At 40.9% G+C, this 12290-nt stretch overlaps 1 protein-coding gene across 25 annotated transcripts in view; it reads right to left on the reverse strand.

The window, feature by feature from the left end:
• lrrfip1a (leucine rich repeat (in FLII) interacting protein 1a) overlaps positions 1-12290 on the reverse strand; it is a 63865-nt gene that overhangs the window by 26419 nt on the left and 25156 nt on the right. For 17 of the 25 annotated variants that reach the window (XR_007570204.1, XM_050048190.1, XM_050048189.1 and 14 more), the window contains exons 2-4: positions 11017-11103; positions 1017-1034; positions 785-856 (exon numbers count right to left, since the gene is read on the reverse strand). Coding sequence is in view for 22 of the 25 variants with exons in the window: in XM_050048190.1 (XP_049904147.1) it covers positions 785-856; positions 1017-1034; positions 11017-11103 (177 nt within the window). In the remaining 3 variants the exon portion in view is untranslated. Of the gene's footprint in view, positions 1-784; positions 857-1016; positions 1035-5163; positions 5533-11016; positions 11104-12290 lie in introns of those variants that run through there. The other 8 variants (XM_050048191.1, XM_050048178.1, XM_050048177.1 and 5 more) reach the window with 3 other exon arrangements.

Genomic DNA, 12290 nt, shown 5'->3' on the forward strand with positions numbered 1-12290 from the left:
ACACCACATGAAGTGTTAAGTGGTAAGAAAGATTAATATTAGCTAAACAGTAGGAACAGTCTGGATCCCTACAATATACGCTACTGTATGTAATGTAAGCAAACAATAGGAGGCAACGCCTGCTGTTTGGTTCATTTGAATATGTTCAATGTCTGCATTAAACAAACTTAAATAACTTCTTACTTGCTAGTGAAGTGCACACTTGATCAGAATCCAGCATGCATGTTGTTAAAACCATCACTCTGAGCCTCTAATACAGCCAACAAACCCCTGAGACACCCATGCTGCAGTAACACTCTCACCTCAAATTGCAGCATACAGTAAGATGATTACAACAAAACACACACACACTTCAGTTAGTCAAATTACAAGTCACACACACACACTGTAAGCATCCTCACTGCAGTGTCTGAACCTCTGATGGTCTGGGACAATTCAGACTAAGTGACTGAAATGGTAAATTCAACTCAGTAAATCCCATGCAGTCTAACACCAATGGGGCCAGATGGTCAGGCTGATTCAAAGCCAAACGGGCACCCTGCTCCTTTGAATAAGTGGATTATCATTAATGGCCAAGCTTTGATTCTTTATAATCTGTTATTTTCTAAAAAGGCTTAACAGTAATTATCCGGAATTCAAAAGAGAGACTTGGCACACTGAAAAAGCTTCCAACAGACAGAAATAAAAGCTTCGAAATATGTTCAGAGGCAAAGAGACACATGCAAAGTATTTAGTAAATGGGAGGTGTTTTTTTAGTGTTGTTATCACAGTACAGAAACTGTACCATCCATTGTTCAATATCTCCCCATTTGCTGTCCGCTCGGTCATCTAATTTGGTGTCCAAGCCATAATACTTCTAAGAAGAGACAGGAAATAAAGGCAAGAAATAAACAGTTCAGAAAACAGAACTCAGATCACAGACTTCCATTATTTTCTTGGCACACGCCTAAGATAATTGCATAACCATGCTTATATCAAATGATGTCCGAGGAGGAAATGAGCAAGAGGAAGCCTACCTTCTGCACCTGAAAGATCTACACACCAACATCGATGAGAGGTAGAGAAAGAAGAAAGGAGGATATCAAACATGAAAAGAGGGACAAAAAAATAAAAAAATCAGCTCAAAAATGAGATGTGATAAAGACAGAAATGAAATTAAAACTTCAAAAAAGGCAGACAGCATGCAGAGAAGACATACAGAGGCAGGTTTGTGCTAATGAGAGGTGCTCAGGAATGTGAAGTACCCCGCTGCACATCAGGACCAATAGTAACTGACCCCAGAAAGTTCACTGGAGATTTGTTGAGGACCTATGAGATGGGGTTAGCAGGAATTTTCCCATGGTTCCTTTAGGTTGGTATCAGTGGCAGAAAGCTGTACCAGTGCCACACTTTGAAGTCTGTGTTCCCATGACTACAGATCTGAGTCTTGTGACAAGCAACTGGCCTCTGACACATCCTGGTACCGAGGACTTAGAGCACAAATAACAACCACAGAATCCAAATTTGTGAAAATTTACACCTTTTCCATTAAATATCTCCTTATGATGATTCTGATGGTGTCACATGAAAACTAAAATCATAAAACAAAATCTTTACATGATAAGTGAAATATGCATTATAATTTTCACTGTATTTTGCAGTTAAGCATTAAGTTGTAGTAGGAGCATGTTCTTTAGTTATTTTGTTGAGTACTGCCAATCAACAAAAAGGAACCTGTGAGCTGGCTCAGCAAAGATGGGAAATACAATCATATCATATCATATTAATATGAATATTATTAATATTAATTAAAATCAATATTAATTATTATATTACAATATAAACTTTTGGTAGCCTGCTGGTATAATATAATCAATTGCTTTTCCGTCCACTAGATGCACTTTCCTGTCACAAAGAAAATATCTGAATTGAGAGGGAGAAACTGAAAACTTCATCTTATTAGGTAAAACAGAGGTTGACAACGATTTCCTTTGGGGACATAATTTACGGTTTAAAAAAAGGTATTAAATCCCAATATATTGCAATATATTTTATCCCAATACTCAGCATATGGCAATATTTCAATAATAATGAATCATGACTTAAGTATCACGATAGTATTGTATTGCGGATCCTCTGGTGGCCTAACCCCCAGCAGCTCCAAAGAGTTCGGTTGCTCATAACCTGGGTTGGCTGGGGCCCCCTACTTAGTTTAGTTACTTTATTGTCTGCACTATCGCACAACTAATATTGCACTCCCCCATTCAATCATTAGGCCTACTTCTATTGCACAAATTAATTTATTGGAGTCCTTTCTATTGCACTTCCCTATACCATCAGTTTTATTGCACAATCCCTTTACAATCTCTCACTTACACTTACACACACACACACACACACACACACACGCACGCCCTCACACACACACTATGCATTATTTAACAGTTTGATCGAGGTAGAAGGACAGTTTGTATCTATTCAACTTATAGTTTGGTACCCTGTACCTTTTGCCTGAGGGCAACAACTCATATTCGCTGTGAAGGATGTGGTTTGGGTCACCAGCGATTTTGCGGCATTGCCTCCTCACCGTCTCCTCAAATATCTCCTGGAGAGAGGATGGCGGTGGCATGCCGATAATTTTTCCTGCTCGTCCAATCAAATTCTGGAGTTGTGCTTTCAATTTTACAGGCAAGTTACCAAACCAAGTTGCGATACCGTAATCATCAGATATGGTATCGCAACTTGGTTTGGTAACTTCTCCACTGCAGCGGCCTAGGTTTTAAAGAAGTAGGTGAGCTACGGCAACTAACCTTTAGCCGGTCAGGCTCAGTGAGGCTGGGTTGATGTTATGTTGTGACAGGGTGTTCATTCATCAGGCTCAACCCACTGTACCCAATTACAATATTACTGTATAACCCTAGTTCCATGAGCACAGGTGGAGCCCTCTACCTAGGGGCCGTGTTGCTCCTACTGCACACCACTCACTGAAGAGAGTGTAGCATGTTGGACACGGGAATCCCCCTCCCTATATGCTGTGGGGTCCACACGTATTCGGGTAGGCACGTCCTGACCGGCTGGCTATGTTTATGCTTTTCTCAGTGCATGAATACATGCTTGTGGTCAGAGGAGTATTGTCCAGGATTCATACGTCACATGAACTTGACTGTGGATAAAGTGGGCATACAACATCTCTCTGAACATGAAATGAAAACATGGAAACAGCTCATCCTTACAACTCAATCTGGGTGAAAATGTATATATTATATTTTTGGTATTAGAGAGTATAAATAAAATACAATATGATTTAAGAATAAATCATAAATCTAAGTGTTCCAATGTGTTTCTTTTGCTTAAAAATATAAAACTGACACTAAGTTTGCCATAAGAGTTTTATCTTATTTTAGGTGGCTGCCATGGAAATATGCAAATTAGGGGTCCTGATGCATCCAATCATAAAAATAAGCATTCCAACGTGTTTCTCATGGTCAAAAAACACAAAATAGATACCAAGCTTGCATTTGTAGCTCATTTGGTTCAAAAGTTGTCGCGGAAACGGTTTTTACACCCCAAATTGAATGCTTGTCTTGATTTTATGAGCTATGCCCCCCCAATATGTTGCATCTCCATAATGATAAAAGTAACATTTTTATTTGTATGCACGATCTAAGCAACTAACTAATGTTAGCTCAAGCGGGTAGCCAACAAACCAGTGGGCTTTAAGAGGTTTTATACATCCAAAGAACATCTATAGCTTAAGTTATTGTTTATTTAACACAAGTTAAAAATACGTAAAAGACATAAAAAGACATAAAATACATACGAATACAGTATAGAGCAACACACATAAAGCTAAGAACCCTGAGTCAAACCCTTTGATTGAAGGTATCTCAAGAAACCTTGGGATCTGTACAACTTTTTCATCCGTACTGGGAGTTAACTTGTGCAGGGACACTTAAATCCAATCACCTGCTGTTCACTGTATCCTCTCATTTCTGTCAACCTCCCTACAACAGTAGTCTGAGGAATGATGCCAGGAAGGCCTGTTTATCACTGTGTGTCAGTAAGCCCCCAAGATGGTGTGCTATTTTCATTTTTGTAACAGACATGGACACATTACTTACAATAAAAAATGTCAATGACAATAAACACATCTGCCCCTCAACTGTAATATCACAACTAGTTTAACTTAAATCAGATCAAATCATTGTCTGCACTCTTTTCACCAGTGAGACAAACACACTCGCTGATATATTTAAAAAAGAGCACTGGAGCCTGTTCCAAAACCTCCGCCCAGCAAATCCAGACACTGAAAACACACTCCACCCTTTCTGCTGCACTTTCCATTCCATCGCTTCAGTGCTTTTATCCAGATTTACTACCACTGTCTCCCCTGTATGCTTGCCCAATACATGGATTGTCTACTTTATAATTCTGGCTTTCAGAAATCGTCTCGCAGCTGACCTCTTTGTCTGCTGCATCAGTTCAGGAGCAACAACACTTAGGTTATCAATGGAGGACAGACTCTTGCCCTCTTAATTTATAGGTTCAGATGAAAGGTCACTTCCACACACTGGCGACCTCTGCATTGCAGCAGACGCAGAATTTTGTTTTCATGACTAGACAAAGTGCAGCAAAGTCATCCTTACTCCAAAGCAGGTGAATTGCCGAGGTCAGACTTATTTATAGAATATCTTAGCATGAATGGTGGGGTGATTCATTACTGTCACAAGTACAACAATGTAATGAATTGTTTTTACATTATTTCTGCATAACATATCCCTATAGTTCTGTCAATAGTGAAAAAAAAAAGAAACACACCATGTACCCTAAACCAGATAAATTCATGGCAACTTTCTGTGCTACATGAGCTCTGATTTTCAAACTCTCTATGCAGTGACCTTTGACATCTGATTACAAAAGGTATCATCTATTAAAAAAGTAAATATGCCATTTTCCACTTTTACTGACAGTTGTAAAATGTGAAAATTAAGATGTGCAAGAGCATAATGTGGAAAAAAAAAGCTCAATGAATTGTGCAGAACAGATCAACAACTGACTGGAGGGATCGCGTCTGCTTACTTATCTCCAATTACGTGTCTGGACACCTAATTAGCAAGTGAGCCAAGGCTCCGTCATAAGTTACACAATCAGCTCACATGTTTGCACCCTTTCTGTTCAACTCACCGAAATTCCCCGCTTGATTGGAGGGGTCCCTGGGCGCCCGGTGAGGGCAGCCCTCAGCCCCCTCCCTGCCAGCCGACGCCCAGCCGTCCTGCTGCCCTCAGGGTACCAGGAAAGGCTGCATCTTTCAGCAGTCAGCAGGTAAAACCACTGCCAGTCATGTAGGCAGGATTATGGAGCACTGAGATTTGAGCTCGGAACAACGGAGGCAACCACACAGTTCTCGTTTGCTGCTATACAGCCAATAATCGACCGTTAAGTCCTGTCTTCAGTGTGTGATACAACATCCAAAAGTCCCGGTGGTGGTTGTGAGACAAGCGACCCATCGCTCATGTCAACAACACGGTGGTGACAACAACTACTCCACTGGAGGCTGGACCAAGGAACATAACCTGCTAAGCTACTTTAGAACTCGGCTAAAGGGTTTAAGGGACACACAAACATGCACAGACACGCTTACAGCCTGACCAGACCCAGCTTAACAATGACCCTTAATCCAGTGCGTATGACTGGTGTATGTGTGTGTGCACAGAGATTGCTGTTGTTGAGGTTCATCACCTGTGTTTTGATTGCTGAATAATTGAGTGCTGCTGGAATGCTGATTATCCCAGTACACCTTAATGGGAAAAGGGTTTGCTGTAATGATAAGCAGCAAATCTCTTTTGTAAAACAGATCAGAGGGATGTAAAGTGGACATTTTTTTTAAGGGAAGAGAGAATAGTGTTGGGTAATGGGATGATATATACTGTGAAGAGATAGAAATTTGTCAACCATCAGCGATTTTGCTTTATGGTTTGTAACCAGGGTTGGATATCATTTAAAAGATTACGATAGTATTACCAATACCGGTATCCTTAAAGTGATACGATACAGATGGAGTACTTTATTTGATAGTTGTTGTTTTTTCTACATCATGCAATACCCATCATGTAAATGGGGAGCATTCAGTTTTGTAAGATGCCACCAGACACTACAGGTGTATAGTGTAGCCATACTTTAAAATATTTTGGTAATTCTTCAGCATGCTGAACTACAAACTCCTTCAAATATACCATGATCGACTTCACCACACCTCAGACTGTATGGATTGTAGCAGCCGCCAAAATGGGTCCATTGCACATTGCATTAAGTCAAAGAATGCTTGCCGTGTTTGGCCGTGAGCAAAACCATACAAATAGTATTTTTATAAAGCCCTATTTGTAACTGAAGTAAAGTAGCTATCCTTTATCCTATTATCTGTGGTTACACTAGTTCATTGTGGGCAATGTACACCCATGAGTGGATTTTCTTTATGTCAGTATTTAATTTACAGTATTTTAAAAATAATGCGACAGAGTACCTTGATTTTTCCAAGTATTTAAATCTTAGGATCAGACGAATACAGTCATTCCCATCTGAGTGTTTTATCTTTTTAACAGGACAGTTCACCCCAAAATAAAAAAACAACAGGTTTTTCCTCTTACCTGTAGTGCTGTTTATCACTACAGGTACGTTTTGGTGTGAGCTGCTGAGTGTTGAAGATATAGGCCATAGAGATGTGCGCCTTCTCTCCAGTATAATGGAACTAGATGGTACGTTTGGGTTTACCAGGTCTGTCCGGCAGCCTCCTCCGCCATCTGATCCAACTCACCACCAGGTGGTGATCAATTGACAGCTCTGCTCCTGTCTTCACCCGAGTGTCCAAGACACATGGCCGCAAATCTGATGATACGACCACAGTCGACCAGAAGTCGATCATCGATCTTTGGCCTAGGGTGTTCTGGTACCAGGTACACTTATGAACCTCCCTGTGCTCGAACATGGTGTTTGTTATGGCCAATCCATGACTCGCACAGAGGTCCAATAACAAAACACCACTCGGGTTCAGGCCAGGCAGGCTGTTCCTCCCAATCACCCCCTTTAGGTTTCTCCGTCATTGCCCACGTGATTGTTTAAGTCCCCCAGAAGAACTATGGAGTCCCCAGCCGGCACCCCTGCCAGGACACCACCCAGAGACTCCAAGAAGGCCGGGTACTCCGTACTGCTGTGCGGTGCGTACACACTAACAGTCAGAGACCTTCTCTTCGAGACGAGACAACCCTCTCATTCTTCGCGGAGAAACCCAACATGGCGGCGCTCAGCCAAGGGCTTGTGAGTATCCCCACAACCGCCAAGTGCCTCTCATCCTGGGCAACTCCGGAAAAAGCGAGAGTCCAGCCCCTCTCCAGGAGTTTGGTTCCAGAACCAGTGCTGTGTGTGGAGGTAAGCCCCACTATATCTAGTTGGTACCACTCCACCTCCAGCACCAGCTCATGGTGGGCCCACAGGGTGGCGGCTCCATGTTACTCATTTGGGCTGAGCCTGACCGGCCACCAGACACTCGCCGGCGAGCTCCCCCACAGGTCTGGCTCCAAAGGGGGGCCCCAGTGTCCCCATACCGGGCGAGGTACTCGTTCCCCGAATGTGCCGAGTCATTGAGGTCTTTCTGAAGACATCCATAGACCCTATTGTGAGCAGTTTTATGTAGGAATTGTCTTCTATCTACCAAACTACACCTGCCAAACCTATCACCATGGAGAAAGGAAGCCTGTATTGCTGTTGATATTGTTAATATGTATTGCAGCAATCTATATATATAAATATCACAACAAAACATTACACAGACTGTGATAGATGATTTTGTCCATACTGCCAACCCCTAGCAGAGGACTTATAATTTTTCCCCAACTCCAACAACATAAACACCTTAAGGGTACATAGAAGGCCTGACTTGATCATTTTCAAGGTCATTTAGGTCCAAGGCCTCCAGGGTTACATGTAATTCCAGTTTCAGGGGTCTTAACTTCCAAATCGTCTCTGGACAGAGGAACCTTTAAGAGTTCAATTTTAACAGGTGAGAGGCAGAAGTCTGTTTGTGTGTATGGGATTACCTCAGGCTAAGAAAAGTGAGCTAGGAAAAGCACAACTCCCCATGGTACAGATCAGAGGTGCTAAACTAGAGATAGAGAAACTCAAGTAACACACCACTGACCTGCAGTACACACACACACACACACACACACACACACACACACACTTTTTTTGCTTTGCACCTGTTTCAACACAAATCAGAATGCAGTGCTCGTGCCAACACTGGCAGTGGAGGTAGCAGAGGGTACAAACCAGAGTTTTAGGGTCTCTTCAGTCTTAGTATAATCAATAATGTGTAAATTTTGCACTAGATGTTGGTTGATCTTTTAGTTATTTGAAATAAAAAGATACCACAAACTTAATACGTCTTTCACACAGCAGCAGGCTCTTCTGTTTGGTGCCCAATCATTTCTGGAGGTAAGCACCCTGTCAGAGCATCAACCACAGTGGCTACTATGTACTGTATGTAGTTATCCAAAGAGGCAGAGCTACACAAAAAGTACCACGATATTACCAACTGAGCATGTGAAATGTTGTCCAAACGTGTGTATATCAGGTGACAGAATGTAAATAACCACTGAATAAACAAGGGATTTTTCACAACATACAGTAGCAGGTGCAATACTGTGCCTTGGTTTTTCATTTCCAGAACATCTCAACATTTCAACAAGAGTTCCAATTAAATGTGTGACTTTTAGTTTCCATTAAAAGTCTTGCAGGATTTTTTCAGTTTGGTCTGAGATAAACTGGAGAAGGTTCAAACCCTTCTTGAAAGATTTATTAGTGAGCCTCTTTGAGGACTTTCATCTCATTGCTTTGGCTGTGTGCTAAAGCTCACAGCAGGAAGCTACATAGTGAGGAAAACATTCACATTTACCAGTCACTTAACCAAGTTTTTACTTGCTTAATATTTCCTAAAACAATGGAGCCTGGTGACTAAAGGGTTGTCCATACCAAAAACAGTAACAATAATGATAACCTCAACAATAACGATGTGAGCATCCACACTGATGAAGGATAAAGCTCTGTGAACAGTGATGTCAAGCACACATCGCATGCTTCAGCTCATTTGGCAGCTTAGGAAATGATTGGTCGTCAGTGTTTTATCGTTCATCAAGTCACTCTGAAAGTGATACCAATGACATTTTTCACCACTGTCGTTGTCTTTACGGTTGTGGCTTTTAATTTTGTTTTTTTTAATTTTTAAAACAATATTTTTACAGTGGGAATGCACCGATTTATCAGGGCACATCAGTACTGGCTGATTTTACCTTGTTGATGGCCATGTGCCCACTGGCAAATACGATGACATTCACTGATGGCAGTGGCCGATGTTTTCCCGTTGCATCAATTTAACAAAAGCTAAAAAGCAGGGCTTCAGACAAATAGTGTCCTGTCACCTCTGTGACAATAAAACACGTTTCTGGGATGAACAGAGAGGTTCCCTGGGACACTGTCGCGACAGAGGGTCACTGTAAAATCACTATCATCGCATCAGAACACACCCTATTGCTGCCCTGATAATGCTACATTGTGAACAACAAATCTCTGTTGAAATCAGCAGAAGGAGAGCTAGTTAGCGTTAACCATTAGCAGCCAGTGGCTGGAGCTAACAGTTAATGGAGGTGGCATCAAGTTACATTATGATGCATTCAAGCTCCATTCAGTAAAAATGAGTATTGAGTGAAGGTAAATTATAACATTCTCATGATTTGAGAAACTTGAACAAATACAGCTGTTTGAAGGGGAAATGTGTTGACGTTTTCACAGCAAAATAAAACAGACTTTAAAAAGGAAATTGTGACATAAAACATATAGTAAAAATGCTTCTGAAGCAGTTAAATTTGTCTTTTATGTGAAATAAGGTTATTGTTTCATATATGAGTATGAATTTGGGCTTACTCAGTGTAATGAAGGACTGAATGACGTTAAAACTATTTCGTTATTTTTTTTTAATGAAGATTTCTCTGTTTCCCTGGCACCAAAGAGGAATAAAAAACAACAAAAACAAAATAAACAACAACAACAACAACAACAAAAACACATCGGTATCAGCCATCAGCTATCGACCAAATTGTTATTTTGAACATCGGTATCGGTCCAGAATTTAAAAATCTGTGCATGTCTTATTTATAGTTATTGTTATAGTTATCATTCCTAATGTGGACAGCCCTTAAGAGGTAAAAATACCTCACCTACTAATCTCACTCACTTTAAAATGTTGTTGTATAGTTCGAAGGCTTTAACACAAACCCACTTTAATCAAGACAGTATGGGGAACATATGACATCAACCATACTCCCAATGTTTTGCATTGTAATAAGAGAGATTTCATGTTCAGATCGACCCTAAGAAGAAATCATTCCATATCTGATGTCTGTTAATTTGGAGATTTGCAAATCAACTTTTTGCAGTAATAGTTACTCACAAGAAATCCACAGGATCCTGGGGAAAAGGTGCTAGCATTTTAGTACAGAATTGATTGATAAGGAGGCAGCTGTTAAAATAGTTCATCCTGAATCAATTTGTACATGACGTGTTTCATTCAATTTTTGAGATTTTTTCTGCACTTTCTATGAACAATTAGATTGTTGGAAAATCCCTAGCAGTGCTTCTCAGTGCTGCAGTTAATGCAGTCTGTTTCCACCTCTGACCCATGACCCTCGGGATTTAAGAGTCCCAGCTTAACAGTGTAAAGCAGTGTTGACAGGAAATGCTTTAGGTCTGAACTGCCAACAGAGTATGCTCAAGATTGCTGAAAGCCTCTTGTTATTTAGGGTCATGCATTATCAAGCTATGAGGCACACAGGAGCACCTAGTTTGACAAACCTGAAAGAAATAATGCTGCATAATTATGCTGACCTGGGTTTAGTGGATAAAACTCGAGTATATCATAGTTAGCCAAACAGTGTCTGTTGTATCAGTTTTAAATGTGATGTTAAATGTGAGAGTGTACTGGACTTCTACCTCTTTCTGTTGTCGCTCCAGCTCCTTCATGCGGATCTCTCTGGCTTCTGCCCTGGCTGCCCTCTTTGCTGCCAGCCTGGCCTCGGCCTGAAGGGCAGATAGAGAAAGAAATAGAAACAGAGAGAGAAAATAGAAAAAACGAGAGGTGAGACAGCTTCCAAATTTGCCAGACTAAAGTGGCACACATGTACACATCTATAAATGCTGAACAGGCGTGTGACCAGAGGTCCAATTCCGTGACAGAGTGAAATGTGTGTTTAATCGTTGGGAAGTAAAGCCACCAGAGGTTTCAGCAACTGTCATATCCTAATGAATAATGGACCTTTAAACCAAAAGTGCAGGGGTTTACAGTTATACTGAAGTAATGCTTCTAAACCTTTTGCATGTTAAATCAAACAAGCAAGACTTTACACTGCAGTATATCACAGTAGATTGGATTATCAGTGCTGTAGCAGTGTCTACAGTACAAACACAGAATATCAAGTGTCCTTTAAACTCTGAACAGATGTAGTAGACTGTTTTTAGAAGCATACAATCTTGTGAGAATCTTAGGACCCATTGCAGACATGCAGTTACAATAAAGTGTAAATGTGTGTATGTATTTATATTTCTGTATTTGAAGGCATTTCCTTTGCTCCACTCAGCACTCGGGTAAGAGCAGGGCCTTTTCCTTAAAAGGACCTCTCTCAGAGCATGTACTGTATGAGTGTGCGCCACAGACTGTGTGTGTAAGCATTTCCTTCCTCTAGCTTTGTGGTAGACACTATGTGGTTGCAGTCTGTTCGCCTCTAGGCGGGGTCACTGTAATCCCTCCTACCATTGCACTAATGCATTTCCCCACTGTCAGTCACCATGACCATGTAACAGGAAGACACAAAGAAAATAGTCAGTTTCAAAGGCAAGCATGTTCTCACACACCCTCTCGACTAAAGATGTTTAGTCATGACTCAGTAGACCCTCTTCACATACATTTAAAATCTTTCTAAATGAACAGCCTTGTCAGGCAAGACAAAAAAATAAAACTGTTCCAGTACCTTTAAAAATCTTCTCTATCTCCAGGACACAAACCAGATGGAAACATTCAACTCTCTTTCTTCCATTTTTACTTCTTCAGACTGATAATGTGTGCAGTTTGCAGCAGTGATTTGGCTGCCTGTCCTCTACTAGAGTTCACTCAGTATTATAGATCTGGTTGCCAGTTAGTCCATGATTTCACAATTTCATCTTACACTTAAACAAAGTAACTACACACAGGCTACATATCACTGTAGAAA

This window comes from Epinephelus moara, chromosome 7 (genome assembly GCF_006386435.1).
Source record: "Epinephelus moara isolate mb chromosome 7, YSFRI_EMoa_1.0, whole genome shotgun sequence".
NCBI lineage: Eukaryota > Metazoa > Chordata > Actinopteri > Perciformes > Serranidae > Epinephelus > Epinephelus moara.